A 24,457-nucleotide genomic window follows, 5' to 3' on the forward strand; every position below is an offset into this window, starting at 1 on the left:
ACAGAAGCATGAAAAGTGCAGAACTAATGAAACAAAATTAATTAAAGCTACTGAGAGATCATTTTGGTTTTTATTTATTTGTTTTTGTCACTTCAGGATAGACTCTCCCAAAGTGCTTTACAACACTGAGAACTACAATTCAAAAAGATATCAGGAAGAATATTTTTTAAAAAAAGGATATCTGAAGAACTCGCTCATAAATGTGTATGGCAGATATGTTGGGTTGCATTGCCCGTGGCTCAAGGTATAGGTCTCATCAGAACCTTCTAAAAAACGGAGCTGTCCTAATGTGAAATGTTACATCTATTGACAGGAACATGGGATGGGGGCAAATAAGTTGATGTCTAACCGGTGCTTCCTCATTGGAAGGGACGTCAGAAAAGTAAACAAAATAAGACCTCTGAAAATTATTTCTTCCATAAAAGCGAAGAGGAAACTGGTAAAAATTGTCAGAATATATTTGTCTTTTCAACAAATGGAGCTGGAACAACTGGACATACACATGCGAAGAAACGAACCTAGGCACAGACTTCATCCCCTTCACAAAAATTGAAAATGGATCATAGACCAAAATGTAAAATGAGAAGCTATAAAACTTCTAGAGAATAATGCAAGAGAAAGCCTGGATGACCTTGGGTATGCCTGTGACTTTCTAGATAAAACATCAAAGTCACCATCTATGAAAGAAATTAGCTGGCCTTCATGAAACAAAAACAATTTATGCTCTGTGAACGGCAATATCGAGAGAACGAGAAGACAAGCCACATTCAGGGAGAAAATATTTGCAAAAAGACACATCTGATCAATGATTGTTTCCAAAATATACAAAATACTCTTAAAACTCAACAATAAGAAGACAAAAGCACTGATTAAAGTGGGCCAAAGACCTGAACAGACACCTCACCAAAGAGGATATGCAGATGGCAAGTAAGCATATAAAAAGATGTGCCCCATCATCTGTCATCAGGGAGATGCAAATTAAAACAGCAACATAATTTTCTTTTTAAACTCCGACCACCTTCTAGACTTTATCGGTTATCATGGTTTTTAGCAATTTGACCATAAAGAACCTGGGTGATTTTTTTTTTTTCCCTCCAGCTTGGAATTCTCTGAGTTTCTTGAATCAATGGTTTATTGTCTTGAATTAATTTTGGAAAATTTTCAACCATTATCTCTTCAAATATTTCTTTGTTGCTATTCTCTATCTTTCCCTTCTGGGACTCCGATTTCACATATAGTAGGTTGTTTGATACTGTGCCACAGCTCTTGGTTGCTCTAAGCTTAAAAAAAAATTACTTAGTTTTCTCTTTATGTTTCAGTTTGAGTAATTCCTATGAACCTTCACATTGCTTGACCCCTTTTCAGGTTCTTCCCAGTCTGCTCGTAAGTCCATTATAGGAGTTCTTCCTCTCTGATTTCATGTTTATTTATGCCTAGAATTTGCATTTGCCCTTTTTTATAGTTCTATCTCTCTGCAAGAATTTCCCATTTGTTCGTGCATACTGTCCACATTTTCTGCTGGTTCCTTTAACATATTAATCCTAGTTTTTTTTAAAGACCTTGTTTGATAGTTCCAACTTCTGGGCCATATCTGGATCTAGTTTTGCTGATATGTTTACCTCTTAACAGACTGCTTTTTCTTGTTTGTTTTTCTTTTTGTGTATCTTAGAGTTTGTTGTTGTTGTTTATCAGCTTTTTAAAAATAGACTGTGTTTTGTTTTTTTTAAAGAGGACACTGATGAACTCATCTACAAAATAGAAACAGACTCATCGACATAGTAAACAATCTTAGGCTTCCTGGGGGAAAGGGGTGAGAAGGGAAAAATTTGGGAGTTTGAGACTTGTAAATGTTAACCACTATACATAAAAATAGATTTTAAAAAAATTTCTTCTGTATGGCACAGGGAGCTATATTCAATATCTTGTAATAAGCTTTAATGAAAAACAACATGAAAACAAATATATCTATATATACGCATGACTGGGACATTATGCTGTACACCAGAAATTGACACATTGTAACTGACTATACTTCAATTTTAAAAAAATTTTAAAATATAATACATCTTGAAAATTCAAAAAATTTTACATAGTTTTTTTTAAGAAATTTTAGATTTGCAGCAAAGGAAATTGCTGCATACCCCCTGCCCCCACCCCACACACAGGGGGGCAGCCTCAGTCCCTTTCTGTCCCAGCTCAGTTTGCAAAAGGCTCTGACATGTAATTCTTCTCTATTAGTAAGTGTTCCATTTAGTTTGCTTTCAATGATTAACTGTAAGTCATTTGAAAACACACACAACACAGCTTTCCTCACTATCAGCACCCACCCCCCGGGGGGATGCATTTGTTCTAACTGATGAACCTCCCCTGGCAAACTAGGATCACCCAAAGCCCATAGTTTACATTAGGGTTCACTTTTGGTGTTGTACATGCTACGGGTTTTGAAAGTGCACAAGGACATGTATCTAGCATCGTCGGGTCCTACAGAACAGCTTCTCTCCTCTAAAGATCCTCTGTGCTCCTCCTACTCACCCCTCCCTCCCCACAACTGTTGGCAACCAACCACTGATCCTTTTACTGTTTTATGTTAACCTTTTATGGTTTTGCCTTCTCCAAAATGTCATGTAGCTGGAATCAGACAGTATGGAGCCTTTCAGACAGGCTTCTTTCACTTAGTAATATGCATAAGAGTCTTTCGTGTCTTTTCATGGCTTGATAGTTCCTCTCTTTTTTGTACTAAATCATATCTCACGGTCTGGATTACCAGTTTATTTATCCACTCAACTATTGAAGAACATCCTGGTTTCTTCCAAGTTTGGACAGTTATTAATAAAGCTGCACAAACATCCATGTGCAGATTTGTGTTGGACATAAGTTTTCAAGCCCTTCGAGTAAATTCCAAGGAATGCGATGGCTGTGTTCTATGTTAAGAGTATGTTTAGCTTTGTAGGAAACTGTCAAAACTGTCTTCCAGGGTGACTGGACCGTTTTGCATTTCCACCAGCCATGAAGGAGAATTCCTGTCGCTCCACATTCTCATCAGTGTTTGGTGCTGGCAATGTTCTGGGTTTTTGCCATTCTGATAGGTGTGTGGTGATATCTCATTCCTGTTTCAGTTTGCAATTCCCTAATGACATATGACATTGCGTATCTTTTCATATGCTTATTTGCCATCTGTACATCTTCTGTGGTGAGGTGTTCAGATCTTTTGCCTATTTTCCCCCCTTTCCAATAAACTTTACTGTGCTCGCTTTGGCAGCACATACACTACATGGACTTTACTTCTTAGCACAGTTTTAGGTTCACAGTATGTATTTCAGATTGGCTTTGTTCATTTAGTAAATGTGCATTTAAGATTCCTCCATGTCTTTTCATGGGTTAATAGCTCATTTCTTTTTAGCACTGAGTAATATTCCATTGTCTGTCATAATTTTACATAGTATAATAAATAATGATACTTTAAAAATGGGACATCTTGACCTAACAAGATTTTTCTGGCCTGCTTTTCTGTAAATTCATTGATTAGATCATTGCAAGCTGTACTTTTAGCAATTTCATTTTTCATCACTATAATTGAAAGCAACATCAATCACTCTTGCCAGATGCCAGATCACTAGTAATTTTGGATAATTTTTAATTTTGAGAAAGAAGAAACTATTTCTGGAGCTCTTAAGGGCATTTGTGGTCTGTTAACACCATGATACATTTCTGATAAATTACTTTAAAATATAGGTTAGCACATCTAGAGATTATTATCAAAGAATAATTTTTCTAAAAAAAGGATTTAATTCTTAATACAAAATCGATCTCCTGTAAGTCTGAATTGAGTTGTAAATTTCAAATTACACACTGGCGTTTTAATAGTTTTTCTGGTATCTCCTCTAACTTGTGGAGGTTTTTGAAACTGGCCTCATCATTTTTATGTAACTTCAAACACTAATTTATGCATTCTGAAATTGTATCTTCAATTACAATGAAGATTTAATTTTAAGAATTTTTTCCTCGTTAATACTTGCTTTATTCGGAGCTCCTTATGGAAGTGGTGCTCTTTTCCGTTGAATGCCATGACCTTTAAATTTCATTTCCAAGCCTGTGGATATTTGCTTTGCTTTGCTTTGCAATGTTCCAGCAGTTTTAAAGACTGGAGAGGCTGAACTCTGAGAATTCTAATAGCTTCCTGATAAGCTTCAATGCAACACCCACGTGTATGGTTTCCTTTTGTAATAATTTACTGGCAAACTTTACTGCTTGAGCACCCACAGTTCCTGTCCTGGGGCTCAGGCCGGAGAGCTCATACTTGTGCAGACATTGCAAGGATGGGCTCTGGGGACAGAGGGTCGAGCTGCCTCCCACCCCAGGTGCTGGCAGCCACTCTTTTTCCCTGTGGCTGCAGCTGGTCTGTCTCCACTGCTCCTGCTGCTGCTGCTGCAATTGTCAGCAGCCCCAGTCAGGGCCAAGTCCTGGCCCGGCCACCTTGGGACCCCACTGGGCCCAGACTGTCCCCAAGGCATCCATATGTGTGCTTGGCCATCAAGCCAATTGCTCAGGGCCTGTCCCCTGATATTTCTCTGCTGCTGACATGCATATTCCATTGTCCCTTAGGGCTTCACGTACAAAACACAAATGCAGAGATTAAATTATCAAAAATTTCAAGATGGCACCAGTAGAGCATTAAACCACACACAGTAAGTGAAAGAAACCAGTCACAAAAGACCACATATCAGAGGATTCCATTTATGTGAAACCAAGTCCCAAACTCAGGAAGGCAGGCTTGGCTTTCGCTTGTCTGTTTCCCAGTGTGGCGTCACCTCCCATCAGTAGCACCCAAGGGCCGTTGGAGGTGGCGGCAGGCATCCTTTCCCCTGTGTGACGCCCCCTTCTGCTGTCTCCCAGAGCAGTTACCCCACCTCCTCCGTAGGCTCCCTCCTATGTGGTTGTGCCTGATCTTCTCCATGGACTTGCAAGACTGTTGCTCCACGATGCCAGTGGGCCCTTCCAGTTCAAAGGACCCTTCGCATCAACGTCTTCTCACGCTCATAATCAACAAGCTGCCTGTTTTGCCAGAGAAACGACTCAATTCCTTGCATGAACTGGACCGCTCTTCTCCTCCACCCACGGCCCCTGTGTCCTCTCTATTGGCAGCAGTGGCTTGAAGAGAGGGATGCAGACAACATTCAAAGAGATCACATTCTTACAATGCAGGGATTACAGTCTAAGGAGTGTCAGAGAAGACACGTTTGGATGGTGTGTTGTTCTATGTTTGAAGCTATAACTTCCCAACAGAAAAGCTGACCTGACCAGAATGCAAATTATTGTTCACGTTTTCCTGCATGTTCTGGATAAGACTTGCATTTGTAGTCGTGATCAATGAGGCACTGTAACGACCTTTGAGAGAGTCATTAGAAGCCCAGTGGACGGTGCAGCTTCATGAGTAATGACGTAACCAGCATTAAATACACGGTGTGGGGAGCTGCCGAGGCTGGAGGCCTATGTGGTTCAACACATCCTGGTTCTGTGGAGCCCCGAGTTGTGAGTGCGAACAATGCTGCTAACTTTTTTCATGATGAGATATAAACTTTCTTATTGAGTGTCCACTAGCTGATGAATGTATAACTAAAATGTGTAGTATATCCACACAACAGAATATTATTAATTGGGCAGTAAAAATTAATGAAATACTGACACGTGCAACAACATGGATGAACCTCGGTGAAAAGGACTCAGTCACAGAAGTCCACATAGTGTATAATTCCATTCCTGTGAAATGTCTGGAATAGGGAAGTCTGCACAGACAGAGAGTAGATTAATGGTTGCCTGGGGCTTGAGTAGGGGGGTGGAGTGGGGCATGGAGGAGTGGAGGGAGTGGGGAGTGACATCCAATGGGGACAAGGCTCCTTTTAGAAGGGACAGAAATATTCTAAAATCAGATCATGGCAATGGTTCCCCAACCTGGTAAATGTACCAAAAAAAAAAAAAAGATTTTAAAGGGTGGATTGTATAATATGTGACCAATATCTCGGTAAAACTATACAAATTTTTTGTATTTGGGTTTTAAAGTATTAATGACTTATTACAAATTACAGGCATACCTCATTTTCTCGCACTTCGCAGATAATTGCATTTTCTACGAATTGGACGTTTGTGGCCACCCTGCCTACAGCAAGTCTATCAGCATCATTTTTCTAAAAGCATTAGTTCACTTTGTGTCTCTGTCTCACATTTTGGTAATTCTCGCACTATTTCAGACTTTTTCGTGATCGTTACGTGTGTTACGGTGACCTGTGATCAGTCATCTTTGATGTTACTGTATGATTGTTTTGGGGGAGCCATGAACCACATTCACCTAAGACAGCAAACTTAATTGATAAATGCTGTTTTGACTGTTCCACTAACTGGCTGTTTCCCCATCTCTCCCCCTCTCCTCGGGCCTCCCTATTCTCTGAGACACAACAACATTGAAATTAGGCCCAATAATAACCCTACAATGGCCTCTAAGTATTCAAGTGAAAGGAAGAGCATGTCAGTTGGGCAGACTTCATTGTCGTCTTAAAAAGAAATTGCCGCAGCCCCAACCTTCAGCACCCGCCACCCTGACCAGTCAGAAGCCGTCAACCCCGAGGGAAGACCCTCCATCAGCAAAAAATTATGACTCGCTGAAGGCTCAGATGATGGTTAGCATTGTTAGTAATGAAGTATTTTTAATTAAGATATGGACATTGTTTTTTAGACACAATGCTGTTGCACACTTAATTGACTACAGTATAGTGTAAACATAGCTTTTATATATGCCCTGAGAAACCAAAAAAATTGTGTGTGCCTCACTTTATTACAATGTTTGCTGTATTGTGGTGGTCTGGACCCGAACCTGCAATATCTCCCAGGCCTGCCTGAATAATTTAACTCTAAATATTAGAAGAGTCTCACTTCAGAACTGGGTTACTTAGACTAGTAACTTCAGGCTAAGGCCAGGTTTGTAGTACAGAGCACAACAAATGTAAAAGGCTGAGTTATAAATAGGCTGGTTCTCGAGCTTCTCCCACTCTGTGACTTGCCTCCTGCTTTCCTCCAACATCTGGTCAAATTCTGACGTGAGGATCTCAGCACAGCCGCTGGAACACTGGACGAAAGGAGACTCGTGGCGTGTAGCGTGCCTGGCAACGGAAGCTTATAAATCAAGCTGAAAGGTGGTGAATCCACAAGATTGATGGCTCATGGGAAAATATGCCAACTCAAATGTAAGTTGATACCAAACCAAATGGAGAAGCATCTTCTTACCTAGCACTGCTCCCGCTGTCAGGCGGTCTTTGCGAGAATTCACTGCAGCACGTTCAATTGAAATGGAGTCTCCCATGACTTGACGCTTTCAGGTGCTGCTCAAGACGGTTTCTGACCAGCTTGCAGAAGAGATGGACAGTCTCCAGCACATGCCTTTGGCTGAAACGGCGAAAGGGATTTGAAAAACATTAATTCCGGAGCCCCTTAAAATAGCAATGGGAATATGGGGCCTTCATTTTAACTTCATTTAACCCTTGAGGACAAGAGGCACCCCATGCCTTTACTTAGGGAAGCTTAGCCTGGCTTTAAAAACTTCTGAAAATGATCTGCCAGGGTCACGAATTAGGGATGTTCAACAGATCAGGAATCGTGAATGTCTTTCTCTGTGAGTCTTTTCTTCCCCTCTTCTGTTTCTCTAATGGAAATGGCAGTGGTTGAAATTGCTTCTTGAAATAGCTGGAGTTCCAGCCATCTTTCAGGAATCCCCATTTTCCAGGCAAATTTTGCCTCGTAATCCTAGGTCAAGAGGTCATCTCTCTGCGATGAGACACTCAAGACTGGTTAAGAGCTGACGTCCTCTCGTCTTCTGTTTCCGGCTCACCTCTGGGGGGACTTCTCTTCTGTCTACAGGGTGGCTTTGCGCCTCTTTGTGCTGCCCGGCCTCCCCCCAGGACAGTCAAGACTCATACAAACACCAGCTCTGCTTAAACCGGAAGGGGTCTCCGTGGAACCTCCTGCAGCTCCCTCTGAATCCGCTGGTGTTCTGAATAATGACCTAAGATTTGTTTTCGTTCATGCAGTCCTTCTGCGTTTTATATTCCTGGCATCAGACTTAGGATTTGAAAGATTGCATTTCAAATTCTCACTTTCTCTAGTTGAAAATTGTCTTATGCTATCGAGCACTAGATTGAGTTATTTACTAAGACAGTCTGCTTTTTTTTTAATGGTATATATTTTACTTATTTTCAAAATATTTTATTTATTTATTTATTTACGTATTTAATGGAGGTACTGAGGATTGAGCCCGGGACCTCTCCCATGCTAAAATTAAGCACGTGCTCTACCACTGAGCTATACCCCTGTACTTTCTTTATACACTGTCTCTGACTAGAAACTTAAAAGAGCTGTTTTTCACAGACTCATGTTCCTTCCACCCTGACTTGATTATATTTTAAGGGGTGTTAGACCAACACGTTTTCTGAACTAGGGAACACTAAATCTCCTAAGGCATATATAGAATAGTGAGTGATATTTTACATTTCATGACCAGTTTTTAAAAAGACGGCAGGAGAAGAAGACGTGAGCTGTGGACATGGGAGACAGGGAGACAGAAGGAAAAAGGGTTTTTGGAATCTTGGAGAAGCCAGTGTTCGTCAGACCTCAAAATACCCCAGAACATGAACTAAATGCATCAGCTCTGGGATTTGGAGAAAGAACACAGTTAACTAGATGCTCCCATAAGGCCCTAACATGCAGGTGTCCAACCAGAATCATTCAGTGTTCCTGAGTGAAAGGTACAAGCACTTGGTCCATTCGACATCTTCATTCTAAGAAAACAGGCCTACTGAGAAGGGAGGGTATGTTTAAAAAACAAAGACACTGGACTAGATTAACAAAAGTTTCACGACATTCATTCAGAAAATATTTATTAATGATGTATCACGTGTTAGCACTGTTCGAGGCACTGAAAACACAGCCATGAGCAAAACAGACATAATTCCTGCTCCCAAGGAGCTACAGTTTAGTGGGAAGAGACAGTCAAGTAACCATGGGCTATAAAGAAAGGTTCACAGGAATGGGGGGATAACACGTCATTGGGACGTTTTCTCTTTTCATTGGTGTTTTTTCCTTTCTGTTTGAATTGTCTTCATCTACGATCTCAAATTTCCACAGATGCAAGATTCATTTGGATTACTGTCATATTAGCAGGACGAACATTATTAAAATTCTCTGAGAAGGTGAAGGTCAGATAAGCATCCTTTAGTTGGAGTTTCACAGACTATGGTCTTCCTCCTAATCTATTCATTTATTTATTTTCAGAGGAGGTACTGGGGATTGAACCCAGAACCTCATGCATGCTAAACATGCACTCTACCACTTGAGCCATAACCTCCCTTCTTTCCTCCTAATCTAGATGGCGGTGGATGAGAGTTTTGATTGGTTAGAGGAAACAGAACATTGCAGAGCGTAAAACAGGTATCCGTGGAGTGGTTGCGGGACAGAGGGAGTGGGGGAAATGGACATCTGAGAGCAGAGCGCTGCAGGCAGAGGGGGAGTGAGTGACGATGTGCTCGGGACACAGCGAGCTGGTCCATGTGGCTGTAACAGGATGAGCATAAGAGGAGTGCCAGGAGGAGATGGAACTCGGAGCCAGGTTAAGTGGGGCCTTTTAGGCCGTCATAAGGACTTGGGTTTTACTCTATGATGGGATGCCACTGAAAGACTGATTCACTGAATCTCTTTAGCTGCTTTGTCGAAAATAAACAGAAGGCAAAGGGAACCACCAGGAAGATCGGTTAGGAGGCTGTCCTCACAGCCTACGATCGTCCTCGCAGATGTGATTAATAATGGTCTAGATGAGGTGTGGAGCAGGGGAGCAGCGAGCTGCCCAATGTGTTTTCCAAGGTCAGATGGACAGAATTCGCAGACAAACTTATTTTGGAGTAGAAGAGAACAAAAGGAGTCAAAGATGACTCCAAGATTTTTGGCTTCAGCAGCTAGAAGATGGAATTGCCCTTGACCATGAAGAGGAAGACTAGAAAAGAATAAGTTCATGGCTGGGAGGGAGTATAATAGTCAGGGGCTAACATGTTCTGTTGGAGAGGTCCGTTAGATACGCGAAGGGCAGTGTTGAGAAGGCAGCTGGATATGCAAGTGTGGATAGCAGGGTTCTGTTGCTGGTATTTATTTGGGAGTCATCAGAGTGTCAAGGGTGTTTAAAGCCACCGGACAGGATGAGATCCCCTAGGGAAAGGGTGTAGCTGGAAAAGACTTCTGAAGCCTTCACCTAGGACACTCCGGGATGTGGAGGACAGGAAGAAGGGGCTATCCAACAAAGCAGAATGAGAAGGAACCATTCGCCTCCCATCCAAGTACAAACTAACCAGGCCCGACCCTGCTTAGCTTCTGAGATCAGATGAGCTCGGGTGCGTTCAGGGTGGTATGGCCGTAGAAAGAAGGAACCATCTGTGAGATTGGAGGAGATTCTAGAGTAAGTATACTTTGTACCCTGGAGACCAAGTGGAAAAAAAAAAAAAGCATTGTAAGAAAGAATGATCATTGTGTCAAATGTTGTCAGGAAAAGATAATGACAGAGAACTGACAATCGAATCTGGTAATGTGAAGGCATTTCATTGGAATGCTGGAGACAAAGCCAGGGAAAGAATGGAAGGCCAGAGAGACAAAAACAGACAGCAATTTCGAGTTGTTTCTCCATAAAAATGAACAAAGAAAATGGGATATTACTTGGCAGGGAATGTGGTGCCATTTATTGTCACTGTTTTCTTTTTTTTTTGTCTTCTTTTTTGTTTTTGAGATTAGAAGCATAACAACACTACATGGCAGTAGAAGAGTCCAGCGGACGGGGGAATCACGGATAACTGAGACGGAGGGCATGACTGCAGGAAGGGAGTTCCTGTGCAGGCGCGGAGCGGTTGGCCTTGGCACTGGACAGCCACCCATCATAAGGAGACGGGAGTCAGGCCGACCAGGAGTTCCAGGAGAAATAACGGGCGGAGATCTCCGGTTAACTCAGTGGTTGTTGTCAGTGAAGTGAGAGGTGAGGTCATCACCCTGTGAGTGTGGAGGGAGGAGGGGTCCTGGTGGTTTGAAGAAAGAAGAAAAAGTAGAAAAGGGATCTCGGAGAGTGAAAGAGTAAATTGACTCAGTGAAGCGGGGATGGCTTGGGCTTTGTCACAAACTGAAGGAACGGACGGTCAGCACAGTTGTGTGTTAGTCTAAGCTTCTCTCTAGCCACCCGACTGCAGAAGCCAAGTGGGCTGAGTTGGGTTTAAACAGCGTTGAGAGGTGAGGAAAGAAGCGTGCTGGCTCAGAAGGTTTGCCAGCGGGGGATCAGCTCGATGGGCCAGGAATCTGAGTCCCATAAAGCAGCAAAAGCCAAACTGAGCAGCTGAAAGGTGGGCGGGTTTGATGGGAATGTTTTGGAGGTCCTGGTGGTACTGGAGGTGCTCAGGTCAGAGTGGAGATGGGAGTGAGCCAGATCGATGGGGGGTGGTGGTCAGAGGGTGGGAGGCTGGAAACTGAGAATTTACTCTTGGAGATTCCAATAGTTGCAAAGTCTAACATGACACTGTGTAGGTGGCTGGCTGAGGTGGGATGGAAAATTTGAGGTGAGGAGGTCAAGGCCAAAGTATTGAACAGATTATTTCTGTCAGTGATTTCCAATGTTTTTGCAACTCACTGGATTAACAGACCACTTGTTAAAGTATTTAAGCAGGTCCTGCAAACTCTCTCCCACACTAAGTACTTCACGGAAGTGCTTTCCCACAATCCTAAATGCGCTCCTGTTGGCTCAAGAGGAACAAAGTCTTGTTTCAGATCTTCAAATGACGTGAAAGTGACATGTTAAAAAAAAAAGTTTTTTAATCTCTCGGTTCTGGATAGTTAACAATTTAATCTACTCCTGGAAAGAGAAATCTGATTAATTTAAGATGAATTTTAAAGACTTAAATAGAAAGACAATAATTTAAATCCTTCAATTTCTTTTTCCTTCTCTTAACCAGCTATAGGAAGCTTCTTTATTTTTCATGATGCAATTAGAAAATTTCCAGTAAACTACATCTTAAATTTAGTCAGAATGATCCGGAAGTAACACTAAACTGACGAAGATGTGGAAAATATTTGGTGCGACACTCAAGCACCAGCAGCTCAGAGCCGAAGCTGCTGCAAGCTTTTTGCAGTCAAAACTCTTCCATCACTATTTTACTACAGTTTATAGGCACTTTTTTCAATCTGTGATAATTCACTTTTTTCAAATTGGTGGGAAATAGAAGTTTATAGAAGCTAAAAGGCAAACGTACGCTCTAAAGATCACAGAAGAACCTTTCTGAAATTTGGAGGCTGTTATGTCTCAGGAAGGCACAAAAGTACAATAAAAGTCTGTTGTAAAGGCTGGGAATTGTTAGCTGCCACCACGTCACACCCTGGGTGGGTAAAACAGCAAGTTCTTCCCCCAAAACCATTGCCTCCACTGAGGCCACACGACCCCGTATCACTCGTCTAAAACCTGAGCCCTGGGGGAGAAAGCTAGCCAGTTGGCCCAGCATCGTTGTTCGTACGTGGGAAGTTTCTAAGATTAGTGCACTATATAAATAAGCTAAGGGCCCTGCTCAAATACAGTAATTAGATCTTGCTGCTCAGAGCCAGTAGATAGCAAAACGCTGCTCTTTGAAGACAGTTAAGAACAGGGAAGAAAAGAAAAACTCTACATATTTTTAAAAACCGAAACAATACATTGATGCTCTAAATAATGGAGACTGCTAAATCAAGAACCTACTAGCAAGTGGGTACCTGAGGAAGTTATCTGAAAAATTGTAAGGATTTTTTTGGGGGGGGTACTGTTATGCTGTGCCCCACAATGACTGTAGACAAGGAATCGCTCTCAACTCCTGAAAGTGTGACATTGAGGGGCTGCAAGTTTTTATCCGGAGATCAGAAAAAAACAGACAAAAAGAAAACTCCTGTGGAGTCAGGATAACGTCCGTTACCCTAATAATGAGAGAGAAAGCTGGTCACTACCTTACGGGGTTTACAGAAACCTTAAGTAAGAGGTCTGTTGCATCTGCGTGTCGCTAGATAAATGCCTTGAAATTAAGACAGGTTAGTATTTCTGTCTCATACTTATGGACAAGACCCAGACTGCAGCTTTTAATCTTCTGTTGCTCAAAGTGTTTCCCGGAGTAGCACGCTAAAGCTGTGCTCAAAATTCTCTTTACATCCTTTTGATGACATCATACAGAAAGATGCAATTTGGCATTTACATGTTTTTTACCCTTACTTCGTATTATTTACTAATCACACCTTTTCAAAAAGGGAGGTAGGGTTTGGGCTCTTCTTTCACGGACAATACTACATAGCTGGAATTTAATAAAGTTGCTTTGTTTTCATTGTATTTTTTAATCTTTAACGCACAGAAAGTGATACTAATTTTCCCTTTACCAAAGTGATTGATATGCTCCTTTCTAAAAGTAAGTTGACGTCAAAAAGTGAGTTGTTTTGAAGAAAAGTATAGAGTAAGTAATACTTTTAAATATTAAATTAGAATGGTTTGTGGAAAGGGCAAACATCCATCAGGCTCTTTCTAGTGTCTGACATGTAGCAAAACCCTGCCTACAAGTCTGGTTACCACATACACAAATTAAAAGCTGTTATTTTATTTTTATTTTTTTAAGAGCTATTATTTTATAAACTACCCAATTAGTGAACCTTGTGCCAGAACTCTTTCCTGCGAGTATTATTAAGGGGCATGAATAAAAATCACATTTTTAGGATATCCGTATCTTAAATCACACTTTACAGCTGAACAAACTGCAGGCCAAGGACAGGTGACCTGACTGGGGTCCTGGAGGAGCCACATCTAGAATCCTAGTCCCAACCTCTGCCTTCCCATTCAGGATGTGACAAAGGAGCTTTGGTTGCTCTGACTGATGGAGAGTTTAGGCAGCACAGCAAAGGTAATTGCAAGAAAACTTTTACTTTATTTAAAATAGATTTTGAATGACATCACATGATAAGGACTTGATTCAAAGGCTGAAGAGCGGTCTCGCTTATTTATACCAACTGCTCCTTTAAGGCTCGTTTTCAGGTTGGGGAGATGAGGACAGACCCCTTGGAGGAAGCCACCTGCTGGGTGTATAAAAAGGACAACGGAGCTGCCATTTTCCTGGCTGACAGTGGAGAGGGTTTGAAATTTTAAGTTATTTTGTACAGTCCTCTTTTTCTCACACTTGCATCCAGGCAAAAGAATGAATTCGTTTGAAGTTATGACCAAAAGCTTCAACTGACCCTGTTTTGACCGGGACACTCCCGGTGTCCTGAGTGAGTGTCTCCCCCCTCCTCACACGCACCTTCCACTCCCTCCCGCAGACTTCCAGCACCTTCCCATCTCAGCCCTTCGCTGGGAGCCTGGAAGCTGCTAGAAGAGAACGATCCCATTTTCCCAGCACCAAACTTAGCACGCGATATGCATGGATACCCATTCACTCCGAACCTCAGCACCACTGCGTTAATAGACTTTTGTCTTGTTCTGGTCACTGCTTTATCCTCAGCACCCCAAACAGTGCCCTGGAAATAACAGGTATGCAGTATTTTTGAATAAATGAGTAAAAATACTGCCCGCCCTTCTGACACATGAACTGGAGCTGCCCCTGGGCCTGCTGGACGTTAACCCCTCGTAGTCCTGGCTGTCTCTCCTTGCCCGCTCAGATGTCACGCCTGCAATCACCACTCCGCCTCCAGCTCTCATCTGTCCCCTTCTGATGGAATATTCCAGTCAGCATATAATCATGCGACTTCCTCCTTAGGAGTTCGAATCCTCCCTTAGCTCACCTGCCCCGTCTTCCGTTCCCCTTTACATGGAACCGTGAGCTGTCCGCAGCTGCTGCCTCTGCTTCCACCCGCTCCTGCTCCTAATCCTCTCCAACCAACCCTTCATCCCAGACCCCGCAGCCGGTTAAACTTAACGGTCCTCAGCTTACTTGGGCGGTGCTTGAGATCACTCCCTTCTTGAAACACTTTCTTCACTTCTACTGCTGGTGTGCCACGTTGCCCTGGTTTATCTCACTGAGGGACCTCCCAGTCTCCTCTGCTGGCTCCTTCCCCACTTACACGTTGCACTGCAAGGCCGGCGCCCCCCTCCTCTGCATCCGCACCAGCTTCTCCTCAAAATGTGGGTCCCTGAACCGGCAGCATCAGCACCACTGAGGAACCTGTTAGAAATGTAGGATCTCAGGCCCCAGGCCAGAACTACTGAATCAGAATCTGCATCTTCAGAAAACTAGGTGATGCACATGCACCTCAAAATGGGAGAAGCACTGATCTACTTACATGAGTGATTTCAGGCAAATGGCTTTCAATTCCCTTCATAAGCTGAATTCCCAATGTTTTATCTCCTGTCTTTTCCCTTAACTTCAGTCCCTCACCGCCATGTTGGGGCCTCCCAGACCTAAATGCAAAACAGAAATCTTAATTTTTTTTCCTCACTCAAGCCAAAAGCCCGAGTCATCCTTGCCATCCCTTTGCTTTCCACTTTCTGTACCTCTAAACACCAGCAGTCCTACGAGTGACTCGCCACCACTTCCACTGTTACCACCCTCGTCTCAGCCAGCAATCTTTTTGGGGCAGACTTCTGAAAGAGCCTCTAGAGTGTCTGGTCCAGGAACAGGGACTTTTCCTTTTCTTCACCCATCACTACTTAGAACAGTGCCTAGCACACAAGAGCACCCGAGTATCGAGTCTTCAAGCGTTGCTGGTAGAACTTTTGGGGGCAGGGGACAGACTCTCAGAGAAATGTCAGCACTCATGAGTGTTTCAGGGCCACACACATCTGGATGTGGCGAACCCGTTAGCAGTTTTCAATAGATTCAACGTCTCATAATACGGCAGTGGTCCTACAACTCTTCTGTCCGTTACAATCACCTGGGGATCTTTTAAAAATTCTAATATTTAAACTACATTCCAAATGAATTAGATCACAATTGCTGGGGGTGGGACACAGGTTATCAGTTTTTCAGAAGCTCTTGAAGTAATTCCAATGTGAGACAAGTTTGGGAATCACAGGTATAGAGTATGAGTTGGCAAGCATGATATGAACTAGTACGTGAGATCTATGATACTTAAGAAAAGAAATGCCAGTCATAATGTTTATGCAAATGTAAGACTTCTATTTCCTGTGTGGTACAGAAAACAAGAAGTATTTCTTAAACTGTTTCAAACATTAGGTCTTAAAGAGAACACATCTTTCAAGACGTTCCATGTTTGTTTTCCTGTCAAGCCTAGTCCAAATTTGGGGACTTCTATTGGTAGGTTCATTTTCCCCCCATATGCTGAGGAAAATTTATGTACGAAGGTGCCAACCTCTATGTAAGTCTCATCTGAAAGCTTTGGGGGCTTTGCACATACTGATATTTTTAACGGTATCAGGTAAACAGCTCTATCCTGGTAACAAGGATATAATCACTAAGACAAAATGCTGTATTCTCAAGAGAGAAAAGGATTTCTTCACAACTCAGTATTTCTTGCTCTAGAGATAATATAATCAACTCTGGTCATCAGTCAAAATATCCTTAGGATGGAAGCTAATCAAATATTGTGCAATTACCTGCCTCTAAGCTTGCCTTTAAACTGTCTTCATACCTCAGAATGAAGGACAAAATTAATGAGAGAAAACCAAAGTCAAAAAATTTGATTATTAAAATCCTCACTACAGTGTAAACACGGCAGATTTGGAAAGAACCTTGGAGAAAGCTAAGCCAACTGTATACTACAGAAAAAGGGCCTGACACCGAGATGGGGTGAAATAACATGCCTAAAACTCACACAGGAGAGCTAGAAGAGAAAAAAACATTTTTTTTCCTTTTTTTTCAAACAAGCAGACAGGATTTTTCACACATTAATCAAAAAGAATGAAGATCATTAAATTAGGAAGAAATGAGGAATAAAAAGTATGTTACACATAGATTTTAAGGACTAGTTAATCCGCTCCCCCCCACCCCTGAAAAACGGAAAAATTCTCCAAATATATGGACATATATCCATCAAGCTGCTTACCCTTAAAATATTCCAATCTTGGAAAATTCAATTTACAAATACATTATTAATTGCATTGTGATAATGAAATTGGTTCATTAAACGTGAAGACAAACAGCACCAATACCAGGAAGTTAATAAAGTAAATACACTATTACTTAAAATAATATATAATCACTGATTGGGACAGAAATGAATTACAGCCACTCGCAAAACTGTTTAAACTACTGTTTGACATAAAGGCGGTATTTAAAGACTAGTATGTGCTCTTTTCCCGCTGACAGGCCAATGGCTAGGCAGCCAGCAGTGGGTCAACATGACACTATTAAATAAGATGCATTTTTTAAATCGCTCAACCTTGAACCATGATACTGCATAACCAAATTTTGCCAATCTAAGCCAATGGCGGCATTTTTGGTAGTCTTAACTGCTCCTACTTGTCCCAGTTAAAACAAAACAACTCCCTTATTAAGCACTAGATTAAATGTAGCTATGAAGCAGCAGCCAGGCGTTTATAAATGGGCTACTGCCAGCGTATCAAAATGCTACTAAGGAAAAATACAGCAGCAAATACTCTAATAAGAGCACATTATTCCACATGGAATCCCGAATTATTCTTATCTCTAGTTCCTTAAATTCTTGGAAGACTAGAGATGAACAAGTGTATGTAGAAATGGGGCCAGGGAGAAAGCAGCTCTGAGTGATGTAGTGTTCCTTTTTAAAATTACCCAAGATAATCTAAATGCTTACAGAGAACTCCAGCCTGTATCTAAATTTTTTTCAAGCACGTAGAACAAAAATGCTAGCAAAACTTTGGTGTTTACCCCAAAATCAGCATTGCAGTTTTCAGTGAAAATGAAATAGGCATGGTTTGTGAAGTTTTTATCATGTTCACGCCACCCTTCCCTATCCCCTGCTCCTTCCGTCAGGTGATCTGAAGACTACCTGCTTTAAAATATTTGGTAACTCAGTGCAGAAAATTAAGGTCACAGACAAAGTACAACAACTTTTAATACACCATTAATACTAATGATTAAAAATTATTGCATAGTCTTATGCATTTACCCTAAAACATTTTCTCAAAGTAAATTCTGAAAGAATTATATAAAAGACAAATAACCCTTTAAAATGTGCATGGCCTTTACTACCTCGATCTTCTATCCTTTTTTGTCTTTTCAGTACTTTTGTCCATCGTTTTCTCATTATCTCCCCTGCACTTTGGGCAGTACCATTTCCCCTTTGGTTTATAGGTAAGTGAAACACATGAAAAGTGAAACCATTCAATTGGACACTGTTCATTGTCACATCCGATCATTTCCCCGTAAGACACTTGGTTACATAAACAATATGTAGGTTCATTGGGATCTATTGCAAACTCAACAGGTGAAGCTTCCCTCTCCTGCTTGGCCTTGGAGCGCTTCTTCTTCTTGGCTGACTTGGATTTCTTTTCTTTAGGTGGCTGATCGTCACAGTCTTCAATTCCATTCGTCATGTGACACAAATCACGGCTCTCACTGGTCCGCTGTCGGCGGGGTCTTCTCGAAGACCGCTCTGGTTGGCTGGACTCCATCTTTGCTTTATCTGAGGATCGTTCCCCTTCGGCGGGGTCTTGGAAACACTGTGAATGCAGCTCCATCTGTCTTGCCCGATTTTCCACCAATTCGAGCATTTGTGTGACGATCTGAATTTTTTCATCTCCCAATTCTTGACTATTGATTAATGCTCTCTGGAGATGCTGCTGGAGGCGTTTTTTCTGGCTTGAATCATCTTCTTTCTTATATTTTTCATAGACATCATCAATTTCCTTTAATGTTTCTAAAAATGGAAAAGAAAAATCAGGCTATTGTGTGTTGGCGCATGTATAACGTTTCTCAAGGTAGCTATTTTTCACAGAACTGATGCAGTTAGAATGAACTCAAACCATAAAACCACACTCCTTCATAGTATGAATGCATTAAAAACATTTTATTTCCCATACAAAGACCACATATTATCCAGTATAAAAGTATGTTTAGAAAAGAATGAACACAAACTCTCTAATATTCACTATTCTATATTAGAAAGGAGAAGAGATGTGTGGCTAATCAAGCCTTTTACACAGGCTGGAACCCTCTCTGCCCCTTCAGAGTCCACTGAGTGTAGTATCTCCTATACTTCAGTTGACCCTTAAAACAACCCTGTCTATAAAATTTCCATGCTGGGCTCTGGTCATAAAACTTGAAAACAGTGCAAGGACTAGGCTACAGATGACCATCCAGTTGTCCTTACAGGATTCACAATTCAATCAGTGAGCTGCTATGTGACTCCAGACACTAGACCTTTACTTTCCTATCACCCCCTGGACATTCTTAAGCAAAGCTGACACAGAGAACCCTTCATTTCCCATCATATGAGTTCTAATGGCTCTTTTATTTCATCACAAGGGAGAGTCTGAAAATCAAACTATTTCCAGAGCAGATGCAGGTTCAGGTTCTGGCATCAAACTGACTAAGCTACTAACGAAATTATAGTCAAGTCAGCATCGGACCACTGTGCTTTTGTAGATAACTCAGCAGTTGGTACTAAGCTTTCTGAACTGCTGATTTAGGTATTGTATAGCATGTGGGACACACTTAAATCAATTTAAAATGGCTGAGTCATTAGAAGCTATATAAAAATCTGAAAATGAAGTTCTAGATGTCACCAAAAATTTACCTAAGTTTCTTATTCACATCTGTTCTATTTCTTATCCTTGAGATATAATGCTGTCTGAGTTCTGTCTTAGTAAAGGTGGAGAAAGTTAATTTTTATATTCACTCTAAGTTATCACAGCACATGCCGTACCACTGTATTATCTTCCAGTATCATTACTGAAGGATAAGAACAGAGATGTTAGATGAGTAAAGTGCATACACTGGGGGTATCTGCAAGCAAGGGAACACGGAGCAAGTATTCAACACAATTTATGAATTAGCTCCTCCCTGGAAACTGTAGGTATTCACACTTGATGGACAACGACTTAACCTGGCGTACATGACAATGCGCCACTATACATTTGAGGGTACTCATACCTGCCTAGCATATTTTTAAGTAAAGCTCACATCAAGCCCATTTGTCCAGCTAGGTATGTAAGCGGGTATTATAAGAATGCACTTTTCCTCCAAGAAAAATAAGGAAATTATATATTTTTCCCTCAGACACACAAAATTTGAGGTTTAAAAAATAAAGGCAAATCTTCAAATATTTCAAATCTAATAATCAGAAATTAGAAGCTAAATATATTATTTCATACCAGCAGACTGATACTATACATGAGGAAAAATATTCACAATTTTAAGACATCTTAATCATGGAGTGAAAGAAGAAAGGAAACGAACACTTACTGAGCCCCTTCTACGTGATCTCGCACTAAACCCCACAGCAATGCCACGAGGAAGCCATCGCTTCCAGATTGGAAGAAAATGAAGCTCAACAGGTAACAACCCCAGACTTTGAACTCTGCCAGATGTGTAGGTCTGGCTCTGGCATCAAAGCACTTTCTACTCAGCTGCATGGAAGCACTTGAAATTGAGCATTAAATTTTACTTCAAAGGTTATTTACCTAAAAAATTATGAACAAGAATATTGGAACAAAAATTGAGGTTCTTTAATAGCCATTTCCCATAATATATACTTTATTCAACTGTGAAATTGTTTTCTTCATTTCTCTGACTTTAAAAAATTTTAAGGCTACTTTTAAGGTTCTTTAGTAATTTCCAAAGTGTCTCAAATAGGTAGGAAATTTCTTTCACTGCCTATATAATTTATATCACAAAATACTTCTATAGGTATTAGCTCTAAAAACAGAAAATACTTAAGACCTAGCAAAAAAAAAATAGAAAACATGAAACATAAACCAAGAAAACACAAGTATATAAAGCTAGTAGCTGGAGACTATGAAAGTTGAGTTTAGTAAGTATGTGCACGAGTAAAAATTAAATCATTGTTTTTATATTATGCTTGAAAATGAAGTACAATCTAAATGGGACAAAAAAAATTTATAATCTCTTGATCTTTTCACACCTAATACTGTTTCTCATGTTACCAAAACTACTTCTGTCATTTCTAGGTGGTCAAGATGCAGATCTCCCTGTAACAAATTGTTCCTCCCCAATTCAAATGAAAAGAAAATAGGTTAACTTTTGTGAAGGCAAACATATCTTTAAAGAAATGTAAAAACCAGCAAGCTGTATGAACTTATTATTATTTGAAAAACAAAAAAATGTTAAACATACAATTCTTAAGCACCATGTAACATTTTAAAGTAACAATTCATGTATGTGCTCCATGTCTATCTACAAAAAATACCTTTGGAGAGCTTTTCTTCCCCCTTTTTTTTTAATTCTTATTTTTTATTGAAGTGTAGTCAATTTACAGTATTAGCTTCAGGTAAGCAAAGCGATTCAGTTATACATATACATACATACATACATACTTTTTTTTTTCCAGTTTTTTTCCATTATGGCTCATTACAAGAAACTGATATAGTTCCCTGTGCTATACAGTAAGTCCTAGTTGTTTATTTTATATGGAGAGCTTTTATTAAAAAAAATTTAGTTTAAAAACAAGGATGTGCACCTGAAGTAGCCAAATCTGTGGAGTTAAACATTCCCCACCTAACTGAACAAGTTAGCTGAACTCCTTGTAAAATTGTATTTGTCTTCAAAATGAATTTTTACTTTACTGGGTTAAGATTAAATGAGATAATGTTCTGGATCTGGTACAGCAATTAATAATACAGTAATTAATCTGTACTAATTCGCTTCCCACCAACAGAGATCAGTCCTCTCAATCATATGGGTTCAAAAGGCAGAAATAAAGTATAGATTAAAAAAAACACAGGCACTTAAATGTTCTAACATGTTAAGGCCCAAAAATATCACCCACAACTGGGTTCCTCAAGAGATTAAATCATAGGATGAGTGACGTGTCTATAAACACAGAATGCGTCCAAGAAGTTAATTTTTTAAAGCCCATATGGCTGATTCCACATTATGCCCTAAGTCTGTTCCTTGATTCAGGGTTATTAAAAGCAAACGGCTCTGCATTTAAACTACTCCCCTCCCAGTAGCAGGCGCAAGGGCCTCCAACGGTAAATAATAAATAATACTGTTAGGAAGGTTGAGTCCCTGTCCCGGCTTCCTGGGTCTGATCACAAAGGGCGGCTTCTGCCTCATCACTGAAACTTGGCGGAGGACGGACCCAGGAGTTAAGGGACGCCAAGCGGTTGCCCAGTCAACCAGCTCACAGCCTCCAGGAGCCCGGAAGTGACGCAAGGCCCGGAACCTACGCGAGGCCAGGGTCAGCGAGGATTCCAGTAGCTGTGTCTTCGTCGTGATCGAGGATTGGGGAAAAGTCGAGAATCACAATAAACATGTCCCAAATCCTAACACTAACTCTGCTGAGGATGAGCTAACGTCCCAAACGGCTCCGACCCCCTCCCAACCAGCCAGCTTCGCCAAATCCTTCCCGCGACCAGCCATCTTCCAGACGGGCGGGAGCGCGCGCGTCGGCGCCCCGCCCAAGTCCTACGTCACGGCCGCAGGCCCCGCCCCGAGGGCGGGGGGGTGCCTCCCCGCCACACACACCCCTCTTCTTTCCCCCGCAGGGACCCCCAGCCTTTTAACCATTCGTTTGAAGGAGCTGGGAAAGGCTGCGGCCCGGAACTTTCCCTGGGGCAGCGGAGGGGAAGGGACTCCTCCGTTCCCGAGCCGGAGAGCCGAGGGAGGGACCTCCCCGGAGTCCGCCTTCCCAGCCCTCTCTCGCCCCCTCCCCCCTGCACGTTCCAATGCATCTGCTCTCAGGGGATGGGGGCCCAAGGAGGGTGGGGAGAGCCAGGCCCCCGAGACCAGCAGAAGTCCGGCGGCCGGCCGCTCACTCCCCGCAGTCCCCGCCCGGCTTCACGCTCCCTGCCAGGGCAGGAGGGTCTGCGGCACCGGGCAGGCAAGCACCGGAACAAATGCTTGCTGCTTAAAATGGCTGATTCCCCTCCACACCAGCTGCAGCCGCTGGGTCTGCAGCGGAGGCTGACGAGCGGCCCCCAACCCCCACCCTCGAGACCCCAGAGAAGTCCTCACCGACCGCAGCGGGGGAAGGGAGGGCCGCGAACCCGGTCTCCTGCCCCGCTCCCCCGTCCCACACACCAGACCCCTCTGTGCACTTGGGGAGACTGACACAGGAGAAATGAAAAGTGGCACTTCCCTGGGCAGGCTCCGAGCGACCGTGCCCGGCGGCCAGCGGACCCGAGTAGGGGAGGAGCCACACCGGCAGCCCCGCGGCCCCCTACCTTGGTATTTGTTGTCCAGCTCTCGCAGCACGGACACGTTCCTCTGCATGTCGTGGGGCAGCGACTCCACACACTCGAGGTAGTCCTGCACGTAGCAGGTGAGGAGCCGGCTCCGCTCCCCGGTCAGGAGCGCGGCCGACGAGTATAGTTGCTGCTGCTGCTGCCCTAACATCCTGCCGCCGCTGCTGCTCCTCGCCGCCGCCGCCGCCGCCGCCTCCGCATCCAGCAGCCACACATGCAACAGTCACGGCCGCCGCGGCTCCTCTGCTCCGCAGCCGGGCGCCGCGGGGACACCGGCAGCCGCTCAGGAGGGCACAGCCGAGTCCCCCGATCTCCACTCCCCCCAAAAGAAGCCTTCACTCCCCGCCCCCGCGGTAACAAGCCCAGGGGCGGGGCGAGATCAGGACTCTCTCCTTTTCCTCCTCCCTCCCCAGGACTAGAGCAGCGGGGATCCCCCCAGCGGAGCTGGCGTCGGGGTCCCGGGCGTTGACACTTCCTGTCCCCTTCGGAGTCCTCAGATGCTACCAATGCCGTCTCGCAGCTCGGATCCCCATGACAAGCCTCTCGCTGCCCCCTCTCCTCCCAATCACCCTCCGTGCCTGTCGTAGAGTCTCTCACTGGACTGCCCCCGCCCCTCCGGCGGCGGCCGCCTCTGCGCCTGCGCAGGACTCCCTCCTAATAAGGCCTGGGGCCCGCCCCTACCGCCCTACCGAAGGGTTCGCATTCTCCCGCCTTCCCTCCGCCACCCGGGCGATTGGTCTGTCAACTCTCGGCCCGCGGGGAGGGTGCGGAGGGCGGCCAAACGGCAGGCTGCGCCCCGCCCCCTCTTAAAGGAGAAGCACTGTCCAGCCCGCCCCTTTGCTCGGTGTCCGAATGGGACTTGCGGGGACTGGTGGCTGACTCCCTCCTTCCGTCCTTCCCCCAGGGAGGGGGAAGCCAGGCCCAGCTCCCCCGGCCCTGGGTTACCGACTCTTTCCCCATCAGGTGGATCTGGCGCGGCCCCTCGCCAGCCTTAAAAGGAGCAGCAGGCGGACGCTTTCCGCCGCAGCCCGGAGGGAGGCCTGTGGGGACGACGCTGCCGGCGGGCTGCGGGCGCGGCTCCGGGCATGCGCG

At 43.3% G+C, this 24,457-nt stretch overlaps 1 protein-coding gene across 2 annotated transcripts; it reads right to left on the reverse strand.

Moving 5' to 3' along the window:
- Nucleotides 1-18,033: 18,033 nt before the first annotated feature.
- Nucleotides 18,034-24,285, reverse strand: ING2 (inhibitor of growth family member 2). 2 transcript variants are annotated; one of them, XM_031691378.2, is made up of 2 exons: nucleotides 23,345-24,285; nucleotides 18,034-18,855 (listed from the first exon to the last, which is right to left on the reverse strand). In XM_031691378.2, exons 1-2 carry the CDS (start codon nucleotides 23,514-23,516, stop codon nucleotides 18,185-18,187), a joined length of 843 nt encoding a protein of 280 aa, XP_031547238.1. In that variant the 5' UTR covers nucleotides 23,517-24,285; the 3' UTR covers nucleotides 18,034-18,184. The 2 variants fall into 2 exon arrangements, with proteins under 2 accessions (XP_031547238.1, XP_072806591.1); XM_072950490.1 differs by lacking the exon at nucleotides 23,345-24,285 and adding an exon at nucleotides 22,169-22,290.
- Nucleotides 24,286-24,457: the final 172 nt, after the last annotated feature.

Source organism: Vicugna pacos, chromosome 26 (assembly GCF_048564905.1).
Source record: "Vicugna pacos chromosome 26, VicPac4, whole genome shotgun sequence".
Taxonomy (NCBI): Eukaryota; Metazoa; Chordata; class Mammalia; order Artiodactyla; family Camelidae; genus Vicugna; species Vicugna pacos.

Coding starts and splice junctions, on each gene's coding strand:
- ING2 (XM_031691378.2), bottom strand. CDS start 23,516: ATGTTAGGGCAGCAGCAGCAGCAACTATACTCGTCGGCCGCGCTCCTG. Junction 18,856..23,344: donor GCTGGACAACAAATACCAAG/GTAGGGGGCCGC, acceptor TTCCATTTTTAG/AAACATTAAAGGAAATTGAT.